Below are 19,017 nucleotides of genomic sequence, written 5' to 3' on the forward strand. Positions count from 1 at the left end.
AATTTTACTGAACTAGGTGAAGTGCTTGCTGTAGCTCTTCAGCAAGCACTGTAGACACTTTTGAAAGATAAATTATACAAAAAACTGCAAGAAATCACGATAAACAAAAAGAAAAATACAGAAGGACCCACTAAAAATAATTGATCCTCTCTTATGATGATGAAACAAGATTTATATGAATGTCAAAGCTTGTTTTCTCAAGAGCTGATTTTATCTTGATTAAATAGTCAAACAGCAAAATAAATTAAAAACTGAAAATTTCCCTTAAAGAGACATTATATCACAGGTTAGTTTGATTTATTTATTTATTTTTATTTTTTTTTTTTAAAGCCCAGCTTGTACAACAATTTTTTGTCAAGAAAACTGCAGGGGCACTCTTGTAGGAAAGAAGCTCATTACGCCAAACGTATGTGCTGAATGTCACAGTTCAACCAGGTAAACTAGAGAATCTCAGTTTTTTTCTTTTCTGTTGCTGCCAATTTCAGGTCCTTTGCACCTTTTTCCTCTGTGTCCATTAGCACAGCTACATTATTTCTGCTTGGCTTGTCATGTGCAGCTGGTGGCATGGGACACTGCTGGACACATGGCAGGTTTGAGAAGTAAGTGAGGCTAAAAAAAAAAAAAAAAGAGCAAAGTGTGGGTCAGACGAAGGACTGACGGGAAAAACTAAAAGGAGGTGTCCGGGAAAGGTGGAGGTGGAGAAATCTCCTGGGAACTGTCTTCCTCTGGCAGGGTAAATTAAGCGAAGTGGAGCAGCAGGCTCAGAGCAGTTCCTCCAATGAAGAGCTCATTTGCTACATTTTGTAGGTTGTGAGCTGAATCCTGATGATAGGACAGAAGAGTCACATTGTGCCTCTGAGACCCCCAAACTCCTCACTCTCCTCCTGTGGATCACTCATCCAAGCCCCATCTCCACGACTGAATCTCTAGCCAAATCTCCAGAGACCTTATGTGCAAAAGGTCAGAAGCTTTCCGAACATGAGCGTGAGCAGCCAAACACAACATATGAATATGAATTATTTTGCACCTAAGATTGAGTGAATTTGTTGAGCAGTCTCATGCATGATAATGTGATATTAGGAGTGCTGAAAGTGTTTATACAGACACGTTTCCCCTTGTTGGATTAGAGGAGATTATGTCTTCTAGTAGAACACATAGCTGAAAGCATCCAGTGAATTATTTATCATGAATTAAACAGTCATTTAGAGTAAAAAGAAAATGAGTACAGTTTTATCTGGGAATCTGCAGCACATGCAGCCTCTTTATGTTGGAGATGTCACCATTATTTTGTTTTTAAGTACACTGCTTCACAGCCGTTTCTTTACATTTCTTAAAACATTCAGCAGGATTTGAAAACCTAAAGAGGATGAGATTTACACACCTTCGTAGTTTCGTAGAAAGCATAGGTTTCTGCTGATAGATCACTTCCTTCCTGTCTTCACTATTATCTTCAATTCTAATTCAGATCATGTGTCACTGGTAGTCTGCTTCAAAGATGATGCGTTTCAGCCAGGTATTGGTCCAAAGTGACTGATAGTTTCACCTACATCTGCTTGTGCAAGAATTCACAAACTGTAAAGTTTAAATTTTACATGATAGTTTTTGTTGTTGTTTTTTTTATGCTGACCAGAAAGCTGAAATTAAGTTTAGGAAGTTTTAAGTAACCAAACTTTTTTTTTTTTCTATTTTGTCTAAAATATATTTAATTACAAATAATTAGTATGTATTATCAATAATGAGAAATGAAGGCCACCAGGAGAATGTTTAAAGTCTAGCTTTACATTTAAATAATTACATTTGTAGAGTTACTACCTTTGCTGTAAAGTTCCCTGATGACTCATATTTACTCATGTGTTTTTGAGTGGCTCTCTTGAAATGGAGTAGGCAGTGATGTGAACACATTAAAATTCAAAAGACAGAGTTAGAGCTGTCCTGCCTCTCACCACATAGAGATTGTGGCTACAGTGTATCTGATCTGATGTCTTAATGTAAAACCCACACAACACTCACAAGTCATTGTCTAACTGGATAGAATGTGACTACTGTCAATTTTCAGCATTTGTTTTTCTGCTTTAAAATTACCTACCTTAGCCCATTTCCTATGACTACTTAGTAGTGACTCAGGTTGGATACAGAGATGAACATTACTAATAACAATTCACACGCATGCACGCACACACACACACACAAACACACAAGTTTGTATTTCTACCCATATTAGGACTTTATATTTACTTCTGCTGATTTTTGTAAATGCAGCCTAATTCAGATAGACTCCCTAATTACGAGGCTTAATCCTATATTTACCCATGTAGGTTTGGAAATATGCCAGAATATTTAGGATAGCTAAACAAGTACTCTCACACACTGATACCTAATTTTCCTCAGTGTAATAAATTAAGTTCTTTTTTTTTTTTTTAACTGTGAGAGGAAGCTAGAATACACAGAGAGCACTCTGTATAGAACAATTCTGTACAGATTGTTTTGCACAACTGACTGCATGCAGAAAGACACCAAGGATTTGAAACTTAAAACTGTCTTACTGGAAGGAAATAGAACTACCAACTGTTCCAATTCTGGTTGTCTAAGCAAAACAACAAATAAAAAAAAAACTTTGTATTGTATAAAATGATCAGAAAGTGAAAAGCAGCTATAGTTTGATGAAGAATAAGAAAAGATATGAAATCCTGCCGAGGAACTCGTCAAGATTAGCTTAAAATAATATATGAAAACGTGGCTCCTTGAAACCAAAATGTGAAAACGTTTTGGTTTCAAATATACATCTGAAAGATTTATTTATTTTTTTTAAATATTTGTACTGGCATTAAAAAATAATCATTTAAACACTTTGGTGATTAGAAAATTCTGCTTTTTAAGGAAGTTTAAAACTATGCAAATTATAATTACCAATACTAATTGCTTTTAACATTTGGCAGAATGTAATAATCTCTTTGGCATGGTTCCCACTTAATAACTGGTCACACCTCAACAGAAGAAAGTCCTTCCTTCCCAGCACAGCCCAGCAGGAGCAGCAGGCACCGGCTAATGGAACAACAAACCCCACAGGAACCACACACATCCAGGGAAATGCGGCACAGTGAACTGCTTCTGCTATATTACTATAACATTTTGACAGAATAACTATCGAAAACACATTCATGCGTCCTCTCCATTTGTCGCGTTGAGTGACCTTTTTCAAAAAGTGATCACTATTATTTAAAGCAAGATGAAACGAGATGATCGATATCTTATCTGTTCAGTCAATCAGTGAGGCAATTCCCGCTGTCAGGCTGAGTTAGTGAGCAGTTACGAGAGGAGGTGGATGATGCTGATGATACTAAGGGAGGCGTGTATAGAAAGCAGGTTGTGGAATAGATTAACGTTTCTTCGACTGATTGCGCTCTGCGAACTGATGAGTCTGATTCTTAAATTGGAGGTGTTTATGCAGATAATGGCATTTTCTCATGTATTCATGGAGAGTAGCTCACACTTTAACAAGAGTGAAAGTACACTTCTCAAATACTGCAATAATGACACGGCATGGAACACGACCTTCTTCTGTACAGATCGTTTTGCACAATTGACTGCATGCATGACAGAGAGGGCGCTTGAATGTCTACTCAGCTGACAGGGAATCTCGAGTTCCCACTGACATGCAATGAGATTCCAATTCTTATTTGTAAGACATAAAAGGACTTTCCAGCTGTCCTCCCCATTTTGCCCGTGGGAGCCCCCCAGCAGAGACACGTTCTCATCTATAGTCATGATTGTCACCCTGTCGCTGCCCTTTCAATTAGATGCTCAATTTCATCCCTGTGTCCCATGGGAGTCACAACAACACCATTTCAGATTGGAATCTCCTCATTGTCACGCCACTCAAACAGAGGTGGACTCTGTTCTTAGCATCAATTCATTCTGACATTTTTCAGCAAGATAGGGGAACATGTGATAGAGCAGGGAACAATGATCGGCTTGATACAGCCTGACGGCGTAACTATCGGTTGTAAAGAGTGGTAAAACAGCAAATCTTTTAAAGCAGCACTCACTAGTCTCTAATCATCTCTTTTATCTTAAACAAAGATGATGGAGCTAAATGACATGAAGTGAAGAAAAGATATGTGCAGCTGGGAGTTTTAATATATGTTTGCCGGTGTTAAGGATATTAACGATCTTATTTAAAATCAGACTGCTGAAGCAATTAGGAACAACAAAATGCATTTTGTCTTGTATTTATTCAAAAAGTCTCTCACCAGGGCAGAGAGCAAAAACCAAAAACCAGAGCAAGCTTCTTACAGATACAGTTTCACACATGTCAGCAACCTATTGAGAGAGGAAAAACCCCCTCTGCAGATGGCTGCTCCACTTCTTCTTTCCACGAAAGACAACGATCAGACAGTTTGTACCTAGATCAAATATAACATGTTCCTTTGTCAAACAGAAAGTATTCACACCCCAGAGGTCAAGCTTAAAGTTCTTCCCTACACCAAACTGTTTTTTTTTATATCTTTTGGTGATATGACAATTTAGAACAAGTATTGTCTTAATCCTTACCAAATGGTCTTTCATGTAGAATTGCCTTTTGCAAGCACAACTTACTCTCTGGCTGAAGCAACCATAACAAAAGTTCAGAATCAGTTTGCAGATGTTCTTCTCTTCAGGAGTAATAATGTCTGGGCTAGCGATAGCATCAATAAATGCAGTTGCTGATTTAAATACTGAGTTACTGAGACTGTTGTTTATATAGAGGACAAGCATCTGCAACGTTTTATCTTCTGGTCCTAGAGATCAGCTCTCAATAGGGGATCTATGGTAAGGGTATGTGTGTCGTGCATTATCACGAATGACCATTTTAAGGTTGTATGAATCTCAGCTTAAACACAGCATTTCCACTCGGGCCTCATTATAGTCATGGCACAGCCAAAAAGCTACAGTGTACACATCCATCACGGCCTAAAGTATTCAAATACCGTACTGTATTCCCCTCTGTGTTGGAATGTGGTGACAGTGATGGCCATTTCAATATAATTATTGTCATATTCACAAAATCATATGATCTCAAAACCAGTTGGAGATGAGCTTTATGACAATGTGCATAAAACAACCTCAAGAAGTTGAATTTCCTTAATGGTCCAACATAAGATGGGGTTGAGAGACATCTAGTGGTGAATATGCAGTGTTGCATCCAGCCAGGTCTTTGCAGTCTAGTCCAGCTAGACGCTTTGCAGTCTAGCAAAGCGTTAGACTGGCACAAATACTGGAATTTGGTTTGCATTGTTTACTGGATTTGATTAGGCACAAAAAAGGTTTGCAGGAAAAAAACAGTACACAGAGTTTATGTAGGTGTATTTCTATCTATGTATGTTCAGTATATTATAATGTTCTCAGTTACAATTATGTCTTCTGTTGTTTTCTATTTTTGGTACATATTACTTTGCTCATGTTATGTCAGTTGATATAATATGTAGCATTGTTTATTATTGATTACATTGATAATATTGTTGGCAGAATTGATCATACTCAATGTCTGAAATCTATCTGGAATTGTTTTTGCTTAAAATAATTCGAACTGAAACAAAAATCTTAAAATCACTGCAGTGTTCATGTTTTTGTCATGTCAAAACAACTACGATAGTGATAATTGCTACCCACTGATGAATGCACACAATAAAGATATCGGAAATTCATAGCAACTCTGTGACTTGGGACAAATTAAATATCTGCAACATTTAAAAGAACAGACAAAATAATGAAGACACAGCTGATGATGCCTTAGGCAAAAAAAACAAAAAAAACAACAACCAGTTTTTATCATGACTCTAGTCTCTGGTGAATCAAAACGATGCAAACTAGTGGAAAGTTAACAGATGAAAGCATCTTGCTGACTGAAAATCCTTGTGAGTGTCTGGCTGTTCTCAAGCAGACAGTGCTGTTTTGCGATCAGGCGGCTCTTTTAGGCCATGGACCCTGATAAACTCATTGGACATAACAACTCTTATCTCCTGAAGGCCAGTCTGTGGCCTTCACTGAAAGGATGCACCCGAAGGTCTCTTTACTGACGTTAAAACCAACCGACTGCATTTAAGTCCCATCTCCAAAGGAATCCAGTCAATTTTAACTCGAGCTGATGTAACCTTTGATTGTTCAGAGAGCTGACATTTCAATACCTCTAAATGCAAAGAGTGATTAAAATATGAGGAATACATTGGTGGAAAAACTTTCTGTTTTTGGTTTAAATGTAATCAATAAAAACAAAAACAAAAACTCCTCTGTCTTTGAGCTGCAGATTGAGGGATTCCAAGTGGATACAGTAACCACACTCTGCATTACATTTGTCTCCTATTGTAAGTGAATTATTGCAGGAACAACTGTAGCATCACCAATAACAGTCATTCTGGGAAAGCCATAGGGAATATGAACCGGAGAAGGTAAAAAGATCAGCAGACAGTCCCTTTATGATAACAAATTAGAGAAAGCTTCTTTATGTAAAAATAAGCTTTTAATTGAAATGTTGTGATAATAATGTATACAGATATGATGCCACAATATGTAGTTTGGAGGATGAATAAAGCAGCAAAGAGGCTTAGTTTTTATTTTTTTAATCTTTTGTCTTTAAGTAAGGCTTTGAATAAGATGCCCTTAAATTACAGTTGTGTTCAGATATTTTTGTTGTTTTGTTAAGTTCATTGTCTGCCTCTCTATATAAATATATTTACTGAGCTTCAGGCAGTGCAGAATTATAAAGCTGGGAAAGAAATGCAGGCCAACTATGAGAAACTAGCACATTCTTCAAAGTGAAAGAATGTACCCATCTCAAGTATGCAAATAAATCTCCTGTAACTAGTAATTTATTCTAGTATCAGTAAATACCTGGAAAAGCAAAAGTGTTTCATAGCAAAAATTAAACAGTGCATCAGTTTTGCTATTTATTCCTTATCGGTTTGAACAAATATACATAAATATATTACAGTAATGAGATGGAATCCAGTTTTTGGTCACACAGACCAGCAAGCCACTGTTAAATCAAAGTATTTACTAAGCTGTGTACAGCAAATATGACTACTGAACCTCTGAGGTAAAATTTTTAGTTTTTTCATAAGGAATTTAAGATGTTTAAAAGTGCAATCCTTTTGGAAGCCAATAAAAGGGGCTACTTAAAAGAGAACAGCTTCACATGCACCAGAAATTTCCTAAATGCTTTACTGACTGACTTGCAGAGGTTTCAGAGTTAATATTATAGGCTTATCTGGCAACAGAATGAGCTCAAACGTACTCTGCACTTCCACATTGCGCTGCTTCTCAATTCGGAAGTTTTCAAGCATCTGCAAAAGAGAACGAAAACACAAAGCAGTGAATACAACCTGTTCTGCATAATGAGGTAAAACTGCTCTTTTTACTTTTCTGCATGGCTCACATGGATAAGAAAGATCTGCATCTCCGTCTCGGCTATCCTGCGTCCCAGACACTGACGGGGACCGAAACCGAAGCCCAGGCTTCTGAAGTATTGCGTCTCGGTCCTCAGCCAGCGAGACGGAAGGTACTGCTCCGGACGGAAGAACACCTTGGGGTCTCTGCCCATCGCATAAAGCCCTAACTGGACCAAGGTCTAAAACACAAAGACGCACTGACAAAACAAAACTGTTGCAACAAAAATGCTCAAAACGTATGAATGTATAAGTGCTCCTTACCCCAGCTGGAATGTGATAATTTTGAATAATTATGTCTTCAGCTATGTATCTTTGCAGGCTTACTGCAACTGGGTGCAACCTGAAAAGTAGGTATTGCAAAAAAAAAAAAAAACTAAAAAAATTAGATAGGGTAATTGAAAGTTTTGGTTTTTTTTTTTATCAAAATAATAATAGTTAAAGTACTTAGTGGAAGAAATAAAACAAATGGAAAATGAACTGAACCTATATTGTGCTTTTCCAGTCATATGGTCCACTCAGAGAGCTTTATGCTAGAGACACATTGACTCATTCACATTGACAAACACATTTATGCACTGATACACACATCAGTAGACAACTTGGGGTTAGTTGACTTACCCAAGAGCTCATCAACATATGACTGGACAAAGCTGGAATTTAACCTACCTTAGCAATTGTAAGACAACCACTCTACCCAATGATCCACAGAAAAAAAAGGTTGAAACAATTTTAATATTCAGACCTGTCAAAACTGTTTTTGTTTTTTGTTTTTACCTGAGTGTTTCTTTAAGAGCGCCTTTCACCAAAGGAATCCTCTTCAGCATGTCCAGCATGTCCCCCTGGCTTGCAGTCCGAGCCGCAGCAACCTCTGCCCTCAGCTCCTCCTGGAGGTTTGGGTGTCTGGCTAATTCATACAGCGTCCATAGGAGCGTTATGGAAGTCTAAGGAAAAAAAAAAAAAAAAAAAAATTGCTAAATTGTCTTTCTTACTGAAGCAAGAAAGACACTGTGTCCATCTTTTTTTTTTTGTCTTACAGTGTCCACTCCTCCAGCCATTAGTTCAGTCACACTGGCCTTGATGTCTTCAATGGACAGCTTGTCCAACAGAAGCAAGCTGCCCAACACTCCTGGGTATTCCTTGGACGTTTCTGTTTCCTGACGCAGCTGCCTATAGATGTTCTGGATGCAGCGGTCAGCTGATACACCAAAATCAGATATAGAATTATAAAGAAAAAAAGAACTGCAATGTAAAATAAACTTTGCAATTGAAAACACTATTGATGATATCACCTTGATTAAATATTCCATCCCACGCCTGTACGTGGTCCCGCCACACCTTTGCTCCGACCTGCCTCAGCAGAGCAGGAGGAATGTACAGCATGGGGGAAGTGGTCTTGAACATGAGCGTGATGCAGTCTATAAAGCGCTGAGCTTCAGGGTCAATGTAATCCAGCATCAGGCCCAGCCGCTCCCCGTAGAGCACTGAGCTCACCGCTGCATAGGACAGAATAAAAATTAGATAAAGCGTTTGTGGAAAAACAAGTTGAAGTGAAAACGGGCTTACACTCTAGAGCGTATTTGAAAAGTTCTTGAGACAAGTCTGTGGTCCATTTGTTCTGGCCACTTCGTTGAATTTTTTTGTGAACTCTGGCCACAAAATCCTGGCCCACATCGTCCAGCAGTGGCACAAAGTTTTCCAGCATCTTCATGGAAATCACCTCCTTGTTAAGAATCACCCGGTTGTTTCTCCAGTCTTCACCGTTCCTATCGAATGAACATATGCTGAATTAAAAGCTCAGAGCATTTCGAAAAACAACGCCTGACCTTGCAGATATTATTGCAAAAGCTCTTACTTCAGGAGAACCCCATATTTGCGGTTCCTGTAGTCTCTGTATGACGTCCATGCTTCAACTTTCAGCCTTTTAGGATAGTGGCCCTCTGCTTTAAAGAGAATTGCAGCATCCTCTGGTTTGATGATATTTACACTTTCATAATAACCTATTTTCTCCCTGTTTTACAAAAAACAAGAATGAAAAAATCCAACTGCATCAGTCGCTTGTTGTTGGATTAGGTGATCTTGTGGAGTAAAACTCTCAACTACTTTTAATCAACATTTCCCCTGAAGTCAGTGAAATATTTTTTTATTTTTTTTCCTCAGAAGAACAGACTAGCGTACCTGTAAATGGGTCCAAATGTGTTGAAGTTCTGCAGCATGATACGGTGAAGGTTTCTAAAGCCATTCAGTTTCCAGAAGTTGTACAGGTTGACCACCCCGTTCTTCCAGAGTCCAGGAATCTCACTGAATGGCCGGACGATGCTGCTGCTCTCCGGGTACGCCTGCCGGATCGCCGGCATGCTGCTGCTGCTGCGAACGCCCGAGGCAATCGGCTCCTCCATGCAGGACAGGGGCAGCGCCACGGGGCTCCGCCACATACTCAACCTGGCCATCTCAGCAACAAAACGCTCACAATTCCCAACAGCTTCTCTGGCTCACTTGCTGCCTCCCTCTCAAACAAGGCTGCAGGAGGCTGGTCCACAAAGTCAGCCCTCCTTTTTGTACTGATCAAGGCTCTTCCGTACTAAATAGCAGAACGCACCAACAGTACACTGTGTCAAACGATGACACTGAGCAACAACGTCAAAATAATGTATGAGTTAAAAGGTCTTTTTTTAAGTTGAATTAAAAGAAATTTATATAGTGAAAAAATTATTTTGTGTATCTTGTCGAGAAGCAAAGAAAAAAAAACAGTTTTAGTTTTAGTTTAGTTTTAATAACTTTAATCAAAAACATATATTAAAACGTATTGAATTTACATGTACAATTTAAGCATCCATCTAAGAGCAAAACAAAGTTACAGTGGAAGCTACTTTTTAAGCTGCTTTATGAGTTCTTCCAGCTTCATGGCCGTCTTGACGTCTCCTTGCACCTTGAGCTTGCCGCTGGTGTACGCGGCGAACGGTCGCAGCCTCCCTTGGAACATGTCCACGAGGTCGCAATCGCTCATGCTCAAAGTCACATCAGGCTCTCGACACAAGGACCCTGACCCAGCTGCGCCACTACCTGCAACACACACACACACACAAAATACAAGTTTAAGAGCTTTTACTTAGATAGAAATCCCAATAAACTGAACTGTACTGCATTGGAAATTGGATTGAATTGGAAAATATGCCAACTGAATTGAACTGATAACATATTTCTGTTTATGTTTTTCTCATGTAAAAGTTTCTATCCTAGATTTTGTTTCAAGATATCAAACCAGGCAAATCTGAAATTTATTCATCTTTGAATTATATAAATGGATAAAACTATTTGCTGTTATAGAGAACCAACCACAAATGAAGCCAAGACCTAAACACAGCTAGTCACTTGAGATGGAGATGATGCATTTTAAAGTTAACACCCTGCTTCCCGACTTTATCTATCCACCTGCTTATGATCAAATCCCCATTATTTTGCAGGTTTTGCATTTCACTTTAGGGTAATTTTATAGCTTTATACGTTTCTACTTTTGAATGCTAAACATTCAAAAGTAATGTTTAGCAAGTAAGTCTACAAGTTAAACTTGGCATGGTAGCTTTATTTTTAGACAGACATGGTTAATGGAAGCTTTCCATTTCAAAGTTCCATACTTTTCCAGATTAAAATTTATATATTTTTTTCCCCAAGTACTTTGTATAAACACACTAATCTGAGGTTGGTCATGCATCTCTTTTTTCCAAATCTATGGACTATATTTTATATATATATATATATATAAAGAAACTTTGAGTTTTCAACTAATGTTGTAAACTTAAGCACTTCCCCTGCACAACTTATCCAGGCTAAATCAAAGATTCATATTCCATTTTCAATAACCCCAAATAGATTAAGTTTCATATTCGGTTCTAAGCTCTAAGCTGCTCACCTTGAGTTAAATCCAGGTAGTACTGACGCTGCTGTCCATCAGCAGTGCTGATCTCAAACTGGAAACAAGCCCTAACCTGTTGGACCAAAGTCTCAGAAAGGAGCATCTGGACTCTACTGAGCAACTCCTCAACAGAACCTGGCGTGACCACGGCAACTTCAGCCTCACTACTGAGCTCATTCATTAATGTCAGACTGTCCTCTGAAAAGAAGAAGTTCACATTAAAACAGCTAATAGAATTTACACATACAGCACAAGAAAAAAAATGCCTAATCTTACTCTGTTGAGGGTGTGAACTTCCACTGTGACTAAGAAAGTGCATGGCCAGCTGCTGAATGGAGTCAGTGAGTCCTTCGGGTCCAGGTGCAGACGGTAGAGAAGCAGGTGTGGTGAGGGGTGCAGCTTGGCCTTCTCCTTGGGCTTTGAGTAGAGAACCAAAGGTAAGTTCCACCCGATCAACTTCGAGCCCCCACGGATGAGTCATCTCATTTATGTCCATCTGTGGAGAATAGAAGCATATTTCAGAACAGGATTAACTAATTCCATAAGGCTCAAGTACAAGATTATATAAATAGTGAACACATGAGACTTTTGAGACAAGGTTAGGTAACATAAAATGCCTTAAAAAATTACTTGACCCCTTACAAATTTTATCTGCTTTTGTTTTTCCGTCACGTCAACCAGGCTGTATGTGGACAGGTAATCCTCATTCAGATAAATTATGAATTGTGCTGACCGGGTCCGGCACAAACAGGAGTCACTTTGAACAGAACCACTTTGACAACATAAAGTAGTTTGTTAGAGCTAAAAAGGCAACACATTGTGGTCTGACCTAAAGAAGATACACAGTGATCCATCTTCAGCATCAGTATCTTAACAGTTGGTGAAACTATAAATAAAGATTTTTATTTACTCATGAATATTATGTTGGCACTAAATATTTAAGCATCCAGTGAAGTATAACAAACGGCTCATGTTTGAACTTACACCAAGATATTCCTCTAGTTTCAGTCTCTCGGTTTGAATTTCCCTGATGGTCTTCTTGGACAGGCTGTGGGTCAAAGCGTTCTGCGCAGTCATCCTGGTGGAGGCATTCAGGTCCTGGACCGACACCACTGACATGACTGGGTTCCAGATCCTGAACTGGATGTCTGCTCCTACTAACAACACGCCACCATCCCGAGTAACCACCTAATGGGGCAGAGTTACACTTTACATTTGAAGTCAAGAAAAATAGGCCATATTAGTTGTTATCTTTGTTTCTAATATTCTTTATATTCATGGAAAAACATTTCCTGGTGCTATTTTTGATTATGAACAAATCCTCTAGAGTAATAAGAATATATTTTGACCTTTTGGCTGAATAAGGGACTATTACAGGCTTTTTATCAGATTTTATGTTAGCCATAAAAACAAGTAAAACATAAACCAACAAAATATTGACTGAACTTTGATAAAAGATATTACGAGTACAAAAAAATAAATACAAATTAAAAGACAAAGCAGAGATAAAGTAGATATTGGATTTGATTTTCCTTTTACTCAACATATTGAGTAAAAACAACCTTGTTTGGTCATAGTTATATTCCTTGACATGTTGAACGCCAATCCAAACAGCTCATTTATATCTTCTGGTTAGGTTTACCTGACATGGGGGGATGTTAAAGGCTCGGGTTCTCAGGTCCACTCTCTGCCACTGATCAATGAGGGGCAGCACCAGCACAACCCCGGGGCCTTTAGGGGGACAAACCCGACCCAGACGGAACACTACGACCCTCTGGTAGTTCGGGACAGTCTGCGTGCAGAATGAGTCCATCTTGGTCAACTTCAACTAACAAATGGGTCGAGATACTGATGAGGCGCGGTGAAAGGAAATATCACTCTACCTTTAGAACAAACCATCCTGTTACTGGGAAGGCTATGAAGGTGCAGATGTAAACGAGGAAGATCACAATCAGGTTGCAGATCCAAGACACCCATCCCTGAGAGGCATCTTAAAGAAAAGCATCTTCAGAAACTCTGTACACTATAAAATAGCACTAATCATACCTAAAAACATCCATCAGCTAACAGTAGCTAAAAACTTACCAGTAAAGTCGTTCGCAGAGATATTTGGGATATAATCAAAGGAAAGTCCTTTATGATAGCCTGGCTGTGAAAAGCTGTGAGAGTTCACAAACAAACCAGGAGTCTTCTGGGAGCTTGAATCCCTCTGCGGAAGCAGCTGATACGACCTGCCGAACATCCCCCCGGAAAATACGGCTTATTTCACCATTAAAGCCACAACGTGATACTTTAAAAGTTTCTGTCAATTAGACGCCGCCTGGTTGAAGAAAACCAATTCGTTTTAACAGAATTAGCTTGGTACTTTGGAATAACTAGCCACTGTCTTCTTCTGGGAGTTAACGGTGGTACTCATCTGTTAATGTGCTCACCACTGCCACCTAATGTTTCTGTTTCTCAGATGAAGCTTGCACACCAGGAAGAAGTTGGATCTTCTTTTGCTGCACAGATTTCATTGTTTACACTTTAAAAAATTAAAAGAAAAAAAAAAGAAAAAATGAAAGTTTCAGAACCTCCATAAAAATAACATTTTTGACATATAAATAAAATGTTTACAGGAAATTAAAAATACTTGCTTTGGAGTTTCTGGTATGCTCCAAAAAACTCTTTAATGTTCATTTGTGACTTTTCATTACAAAGTCACAAATGACTTTGTAAGTAATTTGTAAATTACTTAGCTTATTACTTACTACTTAGCTTACTTAACTTGATTAGCTCCTCTGTTAACCCATGATTTGGCCCAGATTGTCCTTTTTGTTATGATTTTATTATGTTCCGTTATTGTTTTTGTTTTGTTGTTGTTGTTTTAATAAAGAGCAAAGAATTTACACTACATGTAGGCAAATAAGACAAATAAACACATGATTTCAAATTTTATTGGAGAAAAAGATATTCACAACATGAAAAAAGGGTACATTTGGGGAAGCTTCAATTTATGCTTGTTTAGTTCTTGAACATATCACACAGTAACTTCTCCATGGGTGTGTTGCCAATTGTCCTGTGAAAGAACAGCTGTTCTATCTTACGTGAATTCAAGAAGTGGAGAGATGGCAGCAGAAGTAACAGCCTCCCAAACCTTGTTGAGCAAGAGCAAAAAGTGTTTTATTTTTTTCTCCCTTTTTTTATTTTCAAACATGCTTGAAGATCTTTGTAATATTTTAAAGATACAGTTTGTCACCTTGAAGCATTGCCAGGGTACACCAATTGAATGTGCTGGCTCAATAGCAAGTGGGACTGGTCCTGCAAGTTTTCAACCTGGCTGGCATCTTTGAGGTTGCGCGTCTCTGTGCCAGGTAATCAAAAAGCAAAGATGATACGGATTATCAAATTTACAGAATACACAGTGGTTTTGTACGTAGTTGGAGTTTTATTTACCTGGCTTGAACAAAACTATTGCTTTAAGACAGGCAAATTCAGTAGGGTCGACAACCAGAGCCTTGAAGCGACTGAATACATCTTCAAGAATCTGCATCTCAGATGAGACCAGGTTGGTCTTAACCTCACGAGTGGGGGAAAGTTCTGGAGACAGAATTAAACATCTGTCCACAGGTAGAGACATCTGGATGGCACACAGAAGGAACATCTCACTCCAAGCTTCTTCCAGCAGAATCACCTTGAGATTTTACAGAAATGTGTAATATTAGAAGACAGAAACCAAAAACCTAGAGCAGAGGTCTGAAACTCCATCCCTCAAGTACCACTGTAACTTTTGAATGCGTCTCTATTCCAACACACCTGCATCAAATGGATGGAAAATGACTAAACCTTTGCAAAACTCACTGACATGCCAGTGAAGTAATCCAGCCTCTTGACTTAAGTGTGTTGGAACAGGGAAGCATCCAAAGGTTGCAGGAGAGTGGCACTGGAGAACATGGAGTCATAGTGCCCTGACCTACAATCCACCTCACCTGGTCTCGAAATGGCAAATGAGCAAAAACGGGCAAATTCTTTGCCCACTTCACAGACATGAAGAGAAGTCGAGCTGCTGTTTCGTCAAAACTTTCTGAAGAGCCGGAGATGGATGTAAGCCTGGTGCGGTCTAATGAAGAGTTTTCCTTCTCTGCATCGTTTGTTTTCACATCAATATTTTCCTCATCTATGAGCAAAAAAAAAAAAAAATGCAAGAAACAGAATCCTGTAGAAGCCGAGATTAATACAATACATACATATATACTATATATCGCTCCCCACTGTATCAGTAATTCGTCCATATTTCCAATGACCTTACCATCCTCCGGCTCCAGTTTAGTACAAGTTTCTGCTGTCAGCAAGCTGACCATGAAGCAGTGAGTCTTTTGGTTGCTGCTGGGTTGTACAGATGCAGAACCGGGATCAGGCAATGTGACCAGAGGTCTAAATCCAACAGATGAGTAGAGGCCAGAAGTGGTGAGCTCCTGTGTGGTAATGAGGTCTTCCCTCTTGGCCTCCGCATCTATGGAATCGAGACTGACATGCATACTGCTTCGAGGCTGACGCTCACTCTGCACTGCTGCCAAAGACAAAATGGAAGATGTATAGTTTCAACAAAAGTTAAAATAACATACATGTCACTGAAGACGTAAAATCAATTCAAAACAAAATATCTTACCATCTTTGTTCATTCCAGCTTGGAGACACTTCTTTAGTCGGCAGGCTTGACACTGGTTCCTGTGAGCTTTGTCAACAGGACATTTGCCTGTCCCAGCCTGACACCTGTGAGGTTAATAAAAACACATGCATAAGTCTTAAAATAACTGATTTAGAAAATACTTCATATTCAATTGGACTTATTTGTTACTGTCCTTGCAATACAACATTTATTGCATGAGCCCTCACTCACCTGTAGATGAGTCTTCTTCGTACACTGCGTTTAAAGAAGCCGCTGCAGCCGTTGCAGGCATATATGCCATAGTGTTTGCCGCTGCTTGAATCAGAGCAGACTTTGCAAAGCAAGGCTTGACCGAGAGCTTTAAGAGGACTTTTATCTGCACAGAATAAACGGCCAAAGGGAATCTTTTAAACAAATGCTTAATCTTTAGAAATATTACATTTATATATTTGTTAAGTTTGTTATGAAGCCTTGCAGCAACCAGTAATTGTAATCATGGACAAAATCGTAACGCAAGGTGTAATGTTATAACTTAGGCTGTTTCAAACGTCTTAAAGACAGTAATGTAATGTGGTTATAGAGCTAATGATCCGATATATTCAACAGAGAATTGTGACAACCTTGTGGAAGGATACCCCAATTTTTTTACCCATGTCTTTCAGCTTAATAGCCAGTTCCATCAAGGGAACTATTTGTAAACTTCTGAATTTAAGAAAGCTAATATAAAATTCTGTCATTAGCAAATAGTTTTTGGCAATCCTGCTGACTCAAAACTAGGAAAAGTTCAGTTTGATTTAGTGTCAGACATGGAAAAAATTGTATATATATATATATATATATATATATATATATATATATATAATGCAAATAATACGGTAACTTAATTGGTTTGTATGTCATGGAGAAAAAAAAATGAATTCATACCTTGTTGAATTCCATCTAGGCTCTGTTTTGTGAAGTTGCTGGAGTCATCCTGTGAAAAACAATCTACTTTAATCACCTGGTCTTCCATTATTTATTGTACCACTATACGTGAATATGGAAATTAAATCTTTTAAAGGAAGAACAGACTAATCAAAATCAATCACGGAATAGAAAAATGATTTTTTTTGTTTGTTAATAAAATCACCCAACACAAACTGTCTGATGTAATGCAGGGTCACTGCCAGATCTGCCAGAGTGAGTGTGAGAACTTGAGTCGTCTGGGGGCTTTCATGAGGAGGACAAGAAGATTAACACCAGTCGCTGTGTAAGCAAATACCAATGTGTCATCCTCTTAATCTTTACTGTGCTAAAGATTGGTGTGGCCTTTGCAAAGTAGTCAACAGTGGAGAACCAATGTCTCAACAAGTACTGAAAACACTTCTTCCAAAAGAGAAGCTGAACTACTTCTCTTTAGCAATGAAGACAGGTTTTTAACATCAAAATAAAATCCAGAATGTAACATTTTAAAAGGTCTTTTGAGTCAAAGACTTAATGGAGGCAAAATCAATCTAGCAATTAAGCTCATGCGTGGATAGAGAAAAGATGCATTAGAGAATACTAATATCAAAGACATGCCACTGTTGTGGGAAAACATGCCATTGCATCAGTGCACTTTTTTTAAGTTCAAGTTTAAACGGTCCAAATGAGGCCAGTTTAAACTTACAACTTCTGATTTAGTTTTACACTGGATTTTTATCATAATCCTGAATCTGATTTCCCTGGTTTATCTAACCAGCTCAACAGTCCAGATGTGGGCAGGAGGACTAACATGCTGCAACCATCAGCAAAGGGCTACTTTGAGGTTTAACTACTGAGGATAGCGGTCACGTTCCTTCACACCTGAGTCCTGTGACTCTTATGAAGATACGTGTCAATCATCTTTAGCAGCAGGCCACCATGAGCCAAGTGATTACGTATTTAGTGGAAACTTTTATCACAACAGATCCCTGCAGGTGAATCCATGCACGTCACTGGAAAAAACCCTTGCTCATTCCCTTGTTATTTTTTCATTCTTATATTCATAGCTCATTATTTATTCACTGCTTGTATTTAAATGTGTTTTTACATTGTGCACAGCTATAGCATTCTGAGCCTAGAGTGAAATCCTGCACATGAATGGAGTTTAGAAGAGATTATGTGCAAGACATAACTTTATCGTCCTTGAGAAGATGCCCTTGAATGCTAGTTTGCAAACCTCTGCATCACTCTAAGCAGCTTTTGGATGTAATCTCCTTTTAGCTATTGTCAAAGAGTGAGCTTAACTTTTCGAGTTGTTACCTTTCTCTTCATGCATATGGAGCAGGAGGAGTAAGGTTGCTGAAGCAAAACTGATTATTGTATTTTTTTAAGTGTTTTATTTTAATGTATGACTTTGGAAAAGGCATAAATGAATGGTAATAGTTTTTCTGTCATAAATAAACTTTGGCTAGTTTGTGGTCAGCAATTCCTGACTTCCAGCCGAACATTATTCACAACCTCTCGCTGCCCTCACCCCTCCTCCAGAACAGATAAAGTAGAAGGACTGAGGTGTCAGCACTCTGGCTTTTAGGGATTGCCGTCTCTTGCCATCTGCTGTCATTCACTGTAATCCATCTGATGGCTAAATCAATGAACAGTTTCTGTAAAACCAAAACCATAGGCCATGCACTGCATAGCTTGCTTTGAAATAAAAAAGAAGACCAAGACATTTTAGCTGTAGTAGCAAAATGATGGATGTGGACTTAAAAGCTCCATGCAGCTAGTCTCATAATTGCCAGCATGTATCTGGTCTTTACAGGGACACAGACATTGTCAGATCCTGACATGAAATTGTGGCTATTGATGAGTAAAGCAATACTCATGTGTTGGAGATGCTCTGTGTGTGGCATTTTATGACTTTACCAGTCACAAGGAATGTAATAGTAAGAGCTCTTCAGGGGTCAAATTATTTGTCAGTTAAAGTTTGCATAATATTATTTTCACTGGTCAAAAAAGTAGGAAAAACCAAAGAAAACAAATAGTGTTTCTCTATGCCCAAAAGCATTTCAACAGGATTTTAAGGTTTGAAATAT

General features: G+C 38.5%; 3 protein-coding genes and 1 long non-coding RNA gene across 6 annotated transcripts; 1 reads left to right on the forward strand and 3 right to left on the reverse strand.

The window, feature by feature from the left end:
* The first annotated feature begins 4,264 nt into the window (after positions 1 to 4,264).
* Positions 4,265 to 5,774, forward strand: LOC106959478 (uncharacterized). The gene is made up of 2 exons (XR_001427361.1): positions 4,265 to 5,190; positions 5,236 to 5,774. It is a non-coding gene; the product is annotated as an uncharacterized LOC106959478 (long non-coding RNA).
* A 707-nt stretch (positions 5,775 to 6,481) lies between these two features.
* Positions 6,482 to 10,019, reverse strand: cyp11a1.2 (cytochrome P450 family 11 subfamily A member 1, tandem duplicate 2). 2 transcript variants are annotated; one of them, XM_015052069.1, is made up of 9 exons: positions 9,600 to 10,017; positions 9,277 to 9,432; positions 8,988 to 9,187; positions 8,714 to 8,917; positions 8,459 to 8,619; positions 8,199 to 8,365; positions 7,686 to 7,764; positions 7,412 to 7,603; positions 6,482 to 7,319 (listed from the first exon to the last, which is right to left on the reverse strand). In XM_015052069.1, the coding sequence occupies exons 1-9, from the start codon at positions 9,869 to 9,871 to the stop codon at positions 7,197 to 7,199; spliced, it is 1,554 nt and encodes a 517-aa protein (XP_014907555.1). In that variant the 5' UTR covers positions 9,872 to 10,017; the 3' UTR covers positions 6,482 to 7,196. The 2 variants fall into 2 exon arrangements, with proteins under 2 accessions (XP_014907555.1, XP_014907556.1); XM_015052070.1 differs by lacking the exon at positions 6,482 to 7,319 and having other exon boundaries at positions 7,517 to 7,621; positions 9,600 to 10,019.
* A 164-nt stretch (positions 10,020 to 10,183) lies between these two features.
* Positions 10,184 to 13,770, reverse strand: stoml1 (stomatin (EPB72)-like 1). Its single transcript, XM_015052101.1, has 7 exons — positions 13,420 to 13,770; positions 13,218 to 13,324; positions 12,977 to 13,126; positions 12,319 to 12,522; positions 11,611 to 11,830; positions 11,332 to 11,532; positions 10,184 to 10,484 (listed from the first exon to the last, which is right to left on the reverse strand). The coding sequence occupies exons 1-7, from the start codon at positions 13,574 to 13,576 to the stop codon at positions 10,288 to 10,290; spliced, it is 1,236 nt and encodes a 411-aa protein (XP_014907587.1). The 5' UTR covers positions 13,577 to 13,770; the 3' UTR covers positions 10,184 to 10,287.
* Positions 13,771 to 14,254: 484 nt separating this feature from the next.
* Positions 14,255 to 17,130, reverse strand: LOC106959480 (photoreceptor-specific nuclear receptor). Of its 2 annotated transcripts, none has more exons than XM_015052074.1 (8): positions 16,907 to 17,130; positions 16,214 to 16,358; positions 15,983 to 16,086; positions 15,623 to 15,880; positions 15,303 to 15,490; positions 14,770 to 15,007; positions 14,573 to 14,678; positions 14,255 to 14,470 (listed from the first exon to the last, which is right to left on the reverse strand). In XM_015052074.1, the coding sequence occupies exons 1-8, from the start codon at positions 16,992 to 16,994 to the stop codon at positions 14,338 to 14,340; spliced, it is 1,260 nt and encodes a 419-aa protein (XP_014907560.1). In that variant the 5' UTR covers positions 16,995 to 17,130; the 3' UTR covers positions 14,255 to 14,337. The 2 variants fall into 2 exon arrangements, with proteins under 2 accessions (XP_014907560.1, XP_014907559.1); XM_015052073.1 differs by having other exon boundaries at positions 15,623 to 15,883.
* Between the last annotated feature and the right edge of the window lie 1,887 nt (positions 17,131 to 19,017).

This window comes from Poecilia latipinna, unplaced genomic scaffold, assembly GCF_001443285.1.
Source record: "Poecilia latipinna isolate Pla-1442-1.1 unplaced genomic scaffold, P_latipinna-1.0 Scaffold1086, whole genome shotgun sequence".
Classification (NCBI taxonomy): domain Eukaryota; kingdom Metazoa; phylum Chordata; class Actinopteri; order Cyprinodontiformes; family Poeciliidae; genus Poecilia; species Poecilia latipinna.

Bases quoted from the DNA above. Each gene is read 5' to 3' on its own strand.
- LOC106959480 (XM_015052073.1), bottom strand. From the start codon at position 16,994: ATGGAAGACCAGGTGATTAAAGTAGATTGTTTTTCACAGGATGACTCC. The intron at 15,008-15,302 runs GTGAGGTGGATT...TAAAATCTCAAG, and splicing joins ATTTGCCATTTCGAGACCAG to GTGATTCTGCTGGAAGAAGC. The intron at 14,471-14,572 runs GTGACAAACTGT...TTGCTCAACAAG, and splicing joins TACCCTGGCAATGCTTCAAG to GTTTGGGAGGCTGTTACTTC.
- stoml1 (XM_015052101.1), bottom strand. From the start codon at position 13,576: ATGTTCGGCAGGTCGTATCAGCTGCTTCCGCAGAGGGATTCAAGCTCC. The intron at 13,127-13,217 runs GTAGAGTGATAT...TTCTGCACGCAG, and splicing joins CAGGATGGTTTGTTCTAAAG to ACTGTCCCGAACTACCAGAG. The intron at 11,831-12,318 runs GTAAGTTCAAAC...TATTCTCCACAG, and splicing joins AACTAGAGGAATATCTTGGT to ATGGACATAAATGAGATGAC.
- cyp11a1.2 (XM_015052069.1), bottom strand. From the start codon at position 9,871: ATGGCCAGGTTGAGTATGTGGCGGAGCCCCGTGGCGCTGCCCCTGTCC. The intron at 9,433-9,599 runs GTACGCTAGTCT...TTTGTAAAACAG, and splicing joins ACATTTGGACCCATTTACAG to GGAGAAAATAGGTTATTATG. The intron at 7,320-7,411 runs GTGAGCCATGCA...TCTCTTTTGCAG, and splicing joins TGCAGATCTTTCTTATCCAT to ATGCTTGAAAACTTCCGAAT.